The sequence below is a fragment of the Xenopus tropicalis genome, chromosome 3 (assembly GCF_000004195.4).
Source record: "Xenopus tropicalis strain Nigerian chromosome 3, UCB_Xtro_10.0, whole genome shotgun sequence".
Classification (NCBI taxonomy): Eukaryota; Metazoa; Chordata; class Amphibia; order Anura; family Pipidae; genus Xenopus; species Xenopus tropicalis.
In genome coordinates this window covers 80,629,176-80,643,260 of record NC_030679.2, presented here as the reverse complement: position 1 = coordinate 80,643,260, position 14,085 = coordinate 80,629,176, and the positions used below count along the sequence as shown (strand labels likewise).

General features: G+C 34.9%; 1 protein-coding gene across 1 annotated transcript in view; it reads left to right on the top strand.

Annotated features, from left to right (window-relative positions):
- sema3d (semaphorin 3D) overlaps positions 1–14,085 on the top strand; it is an 86,463-nt gene that overhangs the window by 23,835 nt on the left and 48,543 nt on the right. Inside the window, exon 3 of the mRNA XM_002935247.5 lies at positions 10,251–10,414. Within this exon, the coding sequence (XP_002935293.5) occupies positions 10,251–10,414 (164 nt within the window). The remainder of the gene's footprint in view (positions 1–10,250; positions 10,415–14,085) is intronic.

The following is a 14,085-nucleotide window of genomic DNA, read 5'->3' as shown; positions in this document are numbered from 1 at the left end:
TTTCAGTTCCTAACTGGAACTTTCATCAGAGCCCTATTTAGGCCTTCTCCTATTCATTTTTCATTTTCTTGTTCGAACCACTGACTGGGTTCATGGGTAAATGGGACCCTGCTGAAACTAGAGATCTGCTGAACAAGCAGCTAAGTAATTCAAAAAGCACGGGAAGAAAATAAAGACCAATGGTACATTGTCTCAGAATATCACATTCTACAATATGCTAATAGTTAATCTAAAGGTGAATTACCCCTCAGTTACAGTGACTGTTACAGATCAATATAAAATAAAATTAAGTACGATTTAAATTTCTCACAAAACTTTTACAAAAGTTAAATTTGCTCACTCTAGTCACTAATAGCCAACTATTCTTCATTTGTTTTCATGAGCCACATTCTAAAACCTTCTATACTATTTTTAATAGGGATACACCAAATCCCGGATTTGGTTTGGGATTCAGCCGAATCCGAGCCATTTTTAGCAGGATTTGAGGTCGGCCAAAACCAAGAGCCTGGCCAAACCAGATCTGAACCCGGTGTATTGAAAAAAATGTGCACCAGTACTTCGTCCATAATTTTCTGCAACTTTCGTATGTGGTTCTGGGTTCGGATTCAGTATTTGCCAGAATGCATGAATGCAAAAAAAAAAAAAAAAATTGTATTTATCTTTTTACCCTTGTAGACTACATCATGCACCAGAAAAATCATGACATTTCTATGGTTTGTAAAGAAGCAAACATTCTTTAATGCATATTTTTATACTGATTGTCAAAATAAGAAGAGGTAAAAAGTCATATTTAAAAAGAGAATTGTAATTAAAAAAAAAACTATGTATATATTTTTTCTAATCAGTTAGTACTGGGTGGTATTTTAGGCTAAATTAAAAAATGTTCACATTTCAAACTTGGGCATTTTAGCAGTCCCAAATAAGTATTGTGTTTATTAAGAAATGGTTTTTTTTAAATGCATGATGAGGTGGTTTAAACATTCTTGGGACTCAAGCCAACATTTTATAGCCTACTGTAAAAAATAGAAACGAAATGTGTAGGTGAATAAACATAAGAATGTTACACCCATACAACTGTGAATTGATTGTTTAGTACTGTAGCCTCTGAGTCATATACAAAAAATGTCAGAAAAAGGAAACTATAAGCCTGGAAATTCTAACTAGTACTTTAAGTAGCGTTATAAATTCTGTGTTTCATCATCAAAGAAAGCAGATAAGAAGATAGTTTAATAACACAAGGGGTTCTATGTATCCACAGGCACAAATCATTGCTTTTCTGCTGATTTCAGCTATTTGCTAATTGCAGTATTTCCCAAGGCTATGTACATGATTCATAGCTTATTTACCTTTCCCAATACATGTTGTGTATATATACACAGCCTGAAAACCATAATGCATGTCATGGATTCGGGAAAAATGTTATTGATGAGTAGCTTGACTTCTTTAGCTTCCTGACTATTTAATAATAACCTCTATCATAGCATCATAAAACTCAAGATGGCAAATGCTAAGCTGGATATCATTCATTTCATTCTCCTGATAAGTCTTAATTTATAGACAAAAAGCACATTTTTTCTGACCTTATGGGTGGGGTGGGGCGCAGAATTAAAAAAAATGAAATCTCCAACGAGTGATGCTTAAAACTACAGCTAAGTAAAACATGATAAAAATAAGAGCTGGACTTATTTTAATAGAAAATGTATAAAATGTCTCATTGGGGACATTTATGACCCCAACTTTAGTTGCGGTCATGCAAAGATGACAGCAATTGTGCTAGTTTCTTCAGGTTTACTGAGATCTCTTCATGTTACCACTTGTGTGTGTATCTGCATATATACAGAATTTTGAACTTAAAGATTTACATACACAGTGATATAACAATAGAGGAAGCAGGAAGGTCTGCTTCCTCTATGTTGCATGTCAATCTCTTGTCTACACTGGCTCCAAGGTAGGAGAGTGTGGGGTGGGGGGAGCAGGGATTTATAGGTGAGTGGGCAGGGGGATGAGTCAGAGGAGATGGAGAACACATCAGGACGGGGGGGGGGGCAGGTGAGTTTGCTACTCTGCCCCCGGCCGCTGCAGAGTAGCTATGCTACTGTGCCTACATTATTTGCTTGATATTTTAACTGAGGCTGGGAATACTTCTTCTCAGGAATAATTTGCAAGAATGCATACAAAGTTCAAGTTAATATATAATACCCATTCACTGGCAACTGGGTTTTATAAAGTAGTTGGCATATCAGGATTGTGGGTTTATTCTATACATACATATTGGAGTGAAATGCTGTGCAATTGAATATGGAAGAGAACTAGTCAAGTAAAATAAAATAATGTAACAAATAATTGCTTTTTAAATGTCAATAGCTAATTATATATTGTATTTATGCAGGTTATAAAATCCTTGCTTAGTCAATCAGCATAAACTTGTTATGTTTTAATAAATACTGATTATAAAAAAAACCCAATATATATTTAAATGTAAAATGTTGTTTGTGCAGCTGTTAAACACAATCCATTATCAAGCTGAAATTCATCTGGACTGAGGATTAAGAGATATGTTACTTGTTAGGTTTATTCTTTATTTTGAGCACTGTTGGAGGTATTAGTAACCACCTCAATACAGTACTAGCAACAGCATGGACTCTTGCACAAACATGTTCTTTAAGCTTCATTTTAAGTGTTATTACTAATAAAGTTCAGTGTTTTATTATAAGGAACAAACTTGGAAGGGTATTACACATTGTGAGACATTCCTGATTGATAATGTAATTAACCTGGAATCCTGGGCTGGTATTCTTCTTCTTGTATCTGTCCTGGTACTGTTCTTTGAAGGAGATGCAGTACCATCTTGACTTGTCTCCCAGTATTCAGTGCAGCACTCACAACTAGGCACATTTATGTTACATACTGCTACTGGATCAGTGCATGCACATGTGCATTGCACTCTGTGGCAGTAGAATTAAGTAATGCTTATGTGTCAAGATGATAGTGGCCCAGAGTACACTGGAAAAGAATAATGCTTATGCATATCTAAAGAACTTCACCCATATCACTATGTTTTTTTTTTAAAGAAGAGCTGCTGCAGCATGGGATTTAAATATCTATTTCATTTTCCAGTACCCTAATGATAACTTGACAGTAAAGTTGTCTTGTGCCTCTGTAATTATATATTTGCTAGAGCACTAAGGGGTGTAAACCAAACTGCCATCTAACTTACCTTCAAGTAAGTCTGTGGGTAAGGGCTGCCTAGTGCCTACATGTCTACTCCAGCCCATCCAGTTTTGTCAGCATTTTACATTTCCTATACAGGTAAGGGATCCCTTATCCAGAAACCCATTATCCAGAAAGCCAGTATCCCATAGACTCCATATTAATCAAATAATTTTTTTGCTGTTGTAATAAAACAGTACCTTGTAATTGATCCCAACTAAGATATAAATAATCCATATTGGACGCAAAACAATCCTATGGGGTTTAATTCATGTTTTATTGATTTTTTAGTAGATTTAAGGTATGGAGATCCAAATTACGGAAAGATCCCTTATCCGGAATATCTGTTAAATATGAGGTGAGCTCTTCATATACCCTTGACTAAGAAAGGGGATAACTAAATTCATAATTATCAACAGCAATTAATCTGTTATAAGAGAGGGTTAACAACACAGTTAAATGCCCACATAATATCTGCCAAGATAACGTAATCTGGTAACAGGTAAGCTTCTATTTGTTGCTTTGTTTCTTCTGTTTTATCTAGAACTAGAGAAATAATACAATTTTATTTTTTCAAGTGTTTATTTAAAAAAGCATAGCAAAAAATCTGGCTGGCTTTAATAAATATTTATAAAAACAAAATGTTTATAGAAGTTAGTGAGCCATAATGTTCTAGTTAATGAAGGCGGATTAATAAACATGTTGCAACAGAAATGAAGGGCGAGTCTTCCATTATGTATTTACTCTGATATAGACAAAATTAAAATAATTTGTGGGGTTTGGATTGCTCATATTTAGATAATGATCCTAAAACAAGTATCAATTGATATGTATAAAGTAAAGGCGCATATATTTTTATCATCTATATATGTGGCTAAAATAACAAGCTTAAAGCTGAATAAATACCCCCTGTTAAAATTGTTGCATACAGATTTTGTATGTTGGTGGGATAGGTCCCAACCAATCTTTGTATTGTGGTGGATATTGGTTGGTCTACGATCCTGCACGTTTGAATATTTCATCTGTTGAAGGAATCATGCAGATGAGAAAGTGAAAATGAGGTGGATGTCCTGCAACCCAAATGAATGGAACAACAGAAAGATGTCCTTAATGTGTATGGCCACCAGTACACTACGTAGCATATTTATTAACATTGGCAGCAAACCTCACAGGTGATATTGCCCATGGCAACCAATCAGCAATTGGTTAGGAAGTTAGAGAACAAAGCAAAGATCAGATCTACTATGGGCAACATCACCTGTAATGTTTGTCTCCAGTGTTAATAAATACACCTTTTTCTTTCCATTCATTTCACTGGCTGATTGGATGCTGAAAAATACTGGGCAGTGTATGGCTACCACCAGCCTATGCTATCTCTGAAGTGGAATGTCACCCGAGACAGGGTTTTTTTTTAGATTACAGGAATTAAACAGTGGTCACCCTGCGGGGGCCCATTTACTTACTCACGATCTGGCCGAATGCGTCCGATTGCGTTTTTTTTCGTAATGATCGATATTTTGCGATTTTTTCGGCGCATTTACGACTTTTTCGGAAATTGTCGCGACTTTTTCGCTACCAACACGATTTGCGAGAAAAAACGCGACTTTTTCGTAGCCGTTACGATGCGCTCGTATTTTGTCTCGACTTTTTCGTAGCCTTCGTGCCGAGTATGAAAGATTCGGATTCATTCAAGCTTCAGTATGGTGACTTTCCTTGGGCCAGGTTGGAGCTGCAGAGTGCCATTGAGTCCTATGGGAGGCTTCCAAAATCATGCTAAGTCTGAAAGTTTCGGCCGCCGCTTACGAGCGCTCAATACGAAAAAGTCGCGACAAGATACGAGCGCATCGTAATGGCTACGAAAAACTCGCGTTTTGTCGCGCAATTCGTATTGGTAACGAAAAAGTCGCGACAATTTCCGAAAAAGTCGTAAAGGCGCCGAAAAAATCGTAACAAATACGAAAAAGTCGCAAAATGTTCATTTTCCAATCGGATTTTTCCAATTCGGATTCGAATTCGTGTCTTAGTAAATGTGCCCCTTGGTCTTTTATTTTAAAAGGGCATTTACCTTAGCGTTAACACTTCACTATAAAGTAGACGGAAAAACTTTGCATCTGCATTTTAGTTTGCCAAGCATCTATTTGCATTACTTACATGGCAGTTGTTTTAAAAAATATTGAAAGCTAATTTTTATATGGCACAACATAAAATGTTTAGTAATAAATGATAATTATAAAAATACAATTGTGTGTTCAACTGTGTAGTTTGGTGAACATTATGTACCTACTAGTGTTCTAATGATTGTGGTGTCTGTATGTATGTGTGTATGTATGTGTATGTGTGTGTGTGTGTGTGTGTGTGTGTGCGCATGAAAGAGGAGATAGCATACCTGGAGGGTGGCATGATAACGAGGGATCTTGCTTAACTGTCACACCCTAATATGGGAACTATAGCAACGAACAGCAGAAGTTGTTTTTGAACATCAACAAGCAATTTCCAAATTAAAAGATAATTATTTGAAATATAAGAAATTATTGTATGCCTGTGGCTTACATATGTGTAATTATGCCACCTACAGTGAATGGCATTGTGATAAATGCAGAGGTGTGTATTGTACACAGATCTATCTATCTATATAATTACCAAAAGACATTTTTTTAATCCATGGAAATGTTTTCAAACTTGTCCTTGCAAATCTCAGATTTCTTACTATGTTTTGCCTTTGTTAAACAAACACAACTGTGACTTGGCAAGAGCTGTTACAGCAGTTAATGAAGAATGCAAAAGCAATTATATGGACAACTAATTGAATTAAATACTTCAAAGGCCAAAAAAACCCCATCTGTTATAAAATATTCATCTTTATACAACCAAGGAAAAACCCGTCTCATATTCATGCAGACCTTTGATCATCATTTAATCTGTAATATTTTTAGCAGATGAAACGCAAATGGAAAGAAAAAAAAAACATCTTTATTGGTTTTGTAGAACTTGCCATATTACATATTCTTTATTGATTTGGCATTAATCTGTGCTGCATTCACTTTTTCTGAGGTTTTAAGCTGGCCGAGCTTTCATTTTGCCTTGTAAATATTTTATTGACACAGTCTCGCTTTAAAATATGTGTAATTATACATGTACACGCTGGAATTTTTTCATTAAAGAATTCTTTATCAGTTAAGTAAATGTACAAAGCTGTGGAGCGTTGCCAGGCATTGAAGTAAATTGTGATATGACATGCCTTGAGCACCCATGAACTGTGTTACACTTTCTTAACAATGACAATAATGAAAAACGAATTAGCTCAGACCCGACAGAGCAATAATTATGTTGTTACCTTAAAACTTCAGAAGTTCTCTTGAAAATTGAATGTTTCCTTTAAGTTGAGGACATGTGAAACAAAAGTACTGGTTCTATTAAGGAGAATTATTTGCTTGTCTTTGGTTTTGGTTTTAGTTTGTTTAGTTCTTGTTTATCTGTTGTCTGATTGAGCTTTCAATGTTGGAACCTTAGGTAAGTGATACTCATGCCTTATTCCCGAGCCCAAAGTTCCAAATTATAGAAAGCCTATTTTCCATAGACTCCATTTTAATTAAATAATTCAGATTTTTAAAATGTATTTCCTTTTTCTCTGTAATAATAAAACAGTACCTTGTACCTGATCCCAAGTAAGACATAATAAAGCCTTATTGGATGCAAACCAGTCCTATTGTGTTTAATTAATGTTTTATTGTTTTTTTAGTAGACTTAAGGTATGATGGAGATCTAAATTATGTAAAGACCCATAATCTGGAATACCCTTGGTCCCGAGAATTCTAGAAAACGGGTCCTATACCTGTACCATGATTTGTAAAAAATGATAAAGAATATTTGAATGTGCTTAAGTGAATATTTTGGTAAATGTATTTAGGCCGCATGGCACACAAGGGGTATTCTCCACTGGTTTTTTTCATAAAAGCTCTTTCATAGTTCTGTATATATATGCTTGTACCAGGCCTGAACTTTCATATACAGGGCACCAGCAAATACTTTAGACAAAACAAAATCAACTTGAAACATACTTGGAGTTTAAGAAGTCTATACTGTGTATAGACTGTGTATTCATATACAACTTTCTTTATAGGGTTTGCTAATCATCCACGATATTAACTTACGTATGAATTATTTTCCACAGGCCTATATTCATTTCTATAGATCTTACCTCGTATTATTTCTATAACTATACAAAGTCTAGGACTTCTAAACAAGCAAGAACTGTTGCTACATGAAAGATTATATTACACTCATTAAAATAAAATATAATTTCATAAAGAGCTGATTGTTGCTGCCAAAGTGTATATACTTAGTAGAATTTTGTATATCCCATTTGCAAGTAAATAATTTGCAGATGATTCAGTAATCAGCACAGAGAACTGTAAGCCTCCTGGAGGTTCTCATCTGGGATTCTTGTTCTGAATACAAAAGGTCTTTGTATTTTTGTAATGATAACAGGGAGGAATGTGTTTTATTTTTTTTAAATGTAGACACAAAATTTAAAAATATTGAATAAAGTTCAAGAATGATATAAATTATGTGGCCTACATTTTTAAAAAAAATCATCACAGTGTTGTATATTTTAGTTTTTTTTACATTTTAAGAGGCAATATACACCTGTATACACCTTTGACTGGGGAAAATAATATAACTTGCTAAAACTGCATTCTGCTCAGGGGCACTGCTGCCATTAGGCGAGCTGAGAAACTCGCCTCAGATGGCAGCGGCTGGTAACTTAGAGAGGCGAAATTCCAATTTTGAAATAGAAATTTCGGCTTCTCTAGCGCAGAGAGCGTTATTGCGCTCATCAAACTAGTGATGCGCCCCTCCCTCAAGGGCCGCTTCAGCCAGCTAGGACCACTGAGGCAGTGCTGAGTCTGCCTAATCTTTTAATTAAAAAAATGCTTATTTCTAAGCTTTTCTTTTTACAGTACAGGAACATTATTTTGGTTTCACACATAGAGGGGGCATTTACTAATGTTCAAATTTTTTTTCACAATTGGTATTTTTGTGCAAAAACACGCTTTTGTCACGGGAAAAAATTATTATTATGCAACAAAACTGCAACAAATCCTAAAGCAAAAATACAGCATCTAAAAGATGTTGAGATCATGTAGAAGTCAGTGGCAGGTGTGCTTTTTTTTTAGATGTTTTTGTTTTTTTTGGTCATTTGTGTGACAATACAATCATTTTTTATGTAATTCAGATATTTTAATAAATGATTAGTCATTTGTGGTTTGCATGGAAATGAGTTTAGTCATGGTTTCGAAAACCTCTAAAACAACGAAAATAAATGGGCCTTTTAAGGTGTGATGTAATAAAAGACACAAATATGAAAAAGACAATGAGTGAACTGGTACTCTTCTGTAATAATAATAAATGTAATTGTAATTCTTATACAAAATAAACAAATACTAGGTACTTACTCAGGTGTAGTTCCTAAGCAGTTAGTAACTCATCCTGCCCGGGGTTATATGTAACAGTTAGAGCAGGTTTCTGTGACAAATGAGTGGTGGTTGTTGAGATACATTAAGATAGAGATTTAGATAAGTGGTACAAAGAAAATGGGTAGTTGTGTGCTGAACATTGTCAGGCAGTCTTGAGCCTTCAGCCACCTATACAAATACTATGGAAGCGGGATCATTTATTCCAGTTGCTTCAAGCTAAAATACTAGCTTTAAATAGCTTGCACTTATCTAGTCCCCACTTTACATATTTTCTGCTACTATCCAAATTAGGAACCAAACCCAGCCTCCAGCTAAAAACAGAAACCTTTCATTCTTGGTATTTGTAAGAGCTATATTACCTTTTGGTACTATAAACTAAAATACAGCATACAGTGCTGTTGGCGATGCAAAATAAAATTTCTCAAATAAGGTTAATTTGAGTCAAAGCAAAGAGCAAATATTACTCAAATCAGCCAAAAAGACTTCTTCATTTCAAGGGGACTTGAGCAATGAGGAAGACTATTTGGCCTCAAAAGCTGATGCAATCAAATATCTTTTTATATTTTGGGTTTGTTTTATTACTGGTTAATGGAGAGGTTTTTTATCTGCAGTTGTCTCATTGCTTTGTCACAAAAACACAGAATTGGTGGTATCAGGACCACCTGGATCATTTTCCATTCTTGGTGGGGACAGAACTCAGTAGTTCATAACTGTTTTTATGAATGTAGCTGTCTTTTCTTTCTTAATACTCTTTTCTTTTTAATGCTCCAGGAATATTTATGTACATTTTAATATGTTTAATGGAAAATATTATGGCTTTTCTTAATAAGAGGAGGTATAGTTAAAGGAATGTCTGCTGTTAAACACTGTGGATTAACAGTTTGTAGTCCTTTAGCAGCTGCAAAGCTGAATGCAACTATGGCTCTACAGTTTGTAATAGCTGTACAAGGGAGATTCTGCATCTAACTCCTTCATACATTTCTGATTCTGTAACAATATTCATTTGTTTATCTGCCACATTTTTTGCTAGTGAAACTTTGTTTTCAAGTAGAGTGCAGCAAACAGGGAATAATATTTGTGGAAAGGAAATGCGTAATTGCCTGGCCTTTTGCACTGGCCAGTTTTGTTCTGTGTGATTTGCAGAAGTACATAGTATCCTAAAATTGAGACGGGTTAACAGATTATTTATTCTCTGCATGTTCTGTTGTTTTATTTCATGACATGAACCTTACTCAGATTACATTTTTCTGTTTGTTGGATACAAATTGTACAAACTGTACAGCTAGTGTTGAACACTAAAGCTGAAAAAATTAGGGGTTTTATGCGTCATCCAAGTATTTGATTGCCATGATATGACACTGAAGTTTTTTTTTCTTTTCAAATACACTTTACACAATTTCAATAAGAATTTGTAGTGTGCAGCACTACAAGATACAGTGAAACTATAAATGTATGTATCTTTGTTACAGCCTTGATGTAGGCTTAACATATCACTAAAAGAAACAAGTGGCCTATGCAAACGTAAACTTTTCCATTCTAAAACCTGTCTCTGTTTTCCCACAGACCTACTTCTCTCTAACAGCTGTGTTCCATTCCTGCATCCATTGACAGAAGGCCTAGAATTTCAGACTCTGCTGTTGGATGAAGAGAGGGGCAAGCTCCTTCTTGGAGCTAAAGATCACATCTATCTGCTTGATTTGGTAGATTTAAACAAAAATCTAAGAAAGGTTTGTTTATTTTAAATGCCACCTTATTTGTTATAAAAAGTATACTGACACCTAACACCATATTAGAAACCAAGTTTCATTTAATAACAGCAGAGCTCTTGCCACTGAAAGAAGGCTCTTGCCATGTGCATGACAAGACTTGTAAAATTCTTAAGGATTATAAGTATTTCCTAACTGTATGTTTAACAAACATGTCATATTTTTCAAAAAATTATAACAGAGTTATGGCTTCTTTTTATCAGGGTATTTGCTTACAGCTATTTTGTTTCTGCTCTTGTTGGAATTGTTTTGATTCAACTACTACTAGTGGCTCAGCAATTAAAGGAGAAGGTTGGATGATGGTCTAATCTACAACGTTTCCTATTTTGGTCAGTCCCCTAGCAGATAGTTCTTTATAGCTGCACTACAGCCACCAAGTGCCCATGTAGCACTATAATGTTGTCACAAGATTATACTCTGACACCATTACTAACTCAGTTTGGAAAGGCTGTCAGTGTGTGTGAAAAAGCTAAAGGCGATTTAGGTAAAGTTCTTGCTGTCTCAGAGGACTTATCCTACACCTCTGGCCATCTTATTATCAGATCTTTTTCAAGTGGGAAAAAAGTGAACAAGGATTTATAGATGAGGAATGAAGAGGTACTGCCAAACATTATAGTCTTAACTGAATAATATAGGTGATACTAAATGATATGGTGTATTAAGTATAAATGAGGAGTTAATGTGCGGTATTCGAGCCTTGGAGATTATGTTTGTTACAGAGGTAGAAAAGTTGACCGATAGCTGAAAAAGTCATTTATATTTAGAAGTAGGGAATGTAATGACTGTGTTGGGAAAGTAATAGAAGGAGCAAATTGGTAATATAATAGGAAATAGGAACCACATTTATTTTTTGAGGTGTTTTGCGAAGCCTAGAACGCTTTAGGGGAGATCAGCGTTAATGACAGGACCAGCTGTGATAATCCTGGATTCAATATGTTTAGCCAGGTTTAGTGGATTTGAGGGCGTTTGCCAGAGTGATCATTCATGAGGGAAAATTAAATATAAGTGAAAAGTGATGGGTAAATAACAGTAAAACCACATTTGTGGGGCACAGCAAAATGACTGAAAATACACCATGATGCCTCATTTTGAGACAAATTGTCAGGGGCTATTAGCATGTCATATTGCAGGGTGGGCAACATGCCCGAATTCTACTCATGTGCCTCAGACTTAAAGAGACGTAATACAGTCTGATTTTGAGAAAAATGGATAAGATGATGACTAGAAGCAGAGCATACAGACCATGAAGGTGTGCTTTTGAATACCAAATTTTAAAATGGATGTACATAATATAACAAATAGGGCTTGTGCTGAACATACTTTTTGTCTATTGTATGTATATATATGTATATATATATATTTTTTTAATTCTTTAAAAATGTGTTTACACAAATAGGCACTTACAAGTATGTTTAAAGTTTCAGAAAGATCTAACATTGTGTCTGGATTGTTTCTCGGTCTTAAATCTTAGCATAGTTTGTCAGATTATACCATAACACAGCATAACATGTCTATTTAGGTAAACATAAGTCAACCTTTAAAGAAGTCACTGCCTATATACTTTCTATAGTAACTCTAGCACCTTTTTATTCAATCATTTAGACCAAAGTGATTTATGTTGGCACAGTGCCATTTTCCTTGCAATTACATATTTCCATGCTAAAACTTAATTTTACGGTCTGAAAGAGTTTGAATCAATGTTTGTGAAAGTACCTTGCATGCCCCAAGAAATTCCCTAACGTGACAGTAAAATTGTCTGTTCTGTTAAAAATTGTCTGCCTATTTTGGTAATAGGGTTTTACTGCCCTCCAATGCATAGCAAACTCATTTTGGATAAAACTGACTGAATAATAAACGAACAGAAATGCACAATGAAGATTTTTGTGCCTGCATTATAATTTCCTTAGAATTACATAAGACATCTGCTTGCATTATATAGACTAAGAGCTATCAAAAATGCCAAGTCATTGAAACAAAATCTTAGATAATCACAGTCACTAAAACAAGATCTAGTAATTTGATCTAGAATAAGAGTAACTGGTAAAGGACTCACAGAGGAGAAAGGCAATGCAAGTAAAAGTCAAAGTTCATAATACACCAGTATATTTAGATACAGTAAAAGAATCTAGGATGTCTATTACTAGAAAAGAAACATTAATGTAATATATAAATTACAAGTATACTTTAAAAAGTAGTAAAGGCTTAGTTGAGTCCACAACTCAAAAAAAGTAATTAGGACATTTTGGTGACTGTGTTTAGAGAAAAAACACACCTTACTTTTCTGGTGACTAACATTTTCTTGAATGTGAACTCAGCACTTGTGTTGTTAAAGAAAGAGGGTGAATGTATTGCATGAAAACCAGTGTATCTGGAGGGGCCACTCTCCCCCTTGTCAGAACCAGCTCGTCCTCCCATATTGCTGGATGGACGCTATTTACCCTGCTGAAAGTAATCGCCAAAACTAAGCATGCATAGTTGAATGCAAAAGTGAACATTTTGTCCTTCCTGGAAATTGTCTGGTATTTTATAAAATGCTATGCTGGGTCTTTCTGGTTCTGGCAGGCTATGAAGTAGCCTGAACTTCTGTGATCCACTTAAACATCCTTTGTTTTGCTTCTATTAAAAGCTTTTTCCATACAGACTTTAGAAAACTAAACCTGAAATAGTCTAAAATGTATCATAAAGATGGATTATATTTTAATAATGGTGTCTTTGGATTGGTAATCTTGAACTGGTGTAAAAGGTTCAGAAAACCAGATGTTCATAACAAATTGCTAGAAAAGCAAACAACATATCTTTCAATTAACTGTATAGAATGACACCAGCAAATTTAATAAATATTTAGTGTTTATAATAACAGGAAAAAAAACATATTAATTTTTAACAATCAAGAATATATTTAATCACATCTTTTTCATGTGCTGTAAAAAAAATTGTAAAATTATTCATAAATTGCTAGATTAAGGGAACGTTGTATGATTTTTCTCAGTCCATAGGTTACCTTCTAGTGTACGATCAAGCACTTTGGCACTGTGCTATCCAGAGGGCTCTGAATTACTTTGAACCCTGTTTATGTCCTTGTTTAAAATCACTGTATTCTAAATATCTGCTATTTTCTATGTAGATATGTACCCTATTGCTTTAAATCAGTTTAAATGGCTGCCCCCATGGCTGCACTGAAACTTATTCATATGAACAATATTAAAAATTCTGAAATAAGCACACAGTTTGTAACACTGAAGGGCCACAATACATTACATTTGAATGTATAGAGAAGAGAAACTGCAGTATGGCGCATAACTATCACTTAGACACTAGTTTTTAAAACAAGCTGAAATAAAACCTCTGTGAAATGAAAGGTCATTTGGCCCCTTTAGACCGAGTCAGCAGCTTATATGCTCATGTAAGGACCCTTTGACTGGCCTGCCAAACTAATATCTGTCTGAAAATCTTTCAGTTTATGGCCAGATTAACCTGTTGGTTTGAAATTACAGCCTGACCTCATGGATCAGTTTCTAAACTGTGATTCATAACAGCAAAGGTGATATCAGAAATCCTGGGGCCCTTTACAACAAAATTGTCAGTCATCCCCCCCATCCCGTTTCCCTGTGTCCAGCACAGGAAACCCTTTT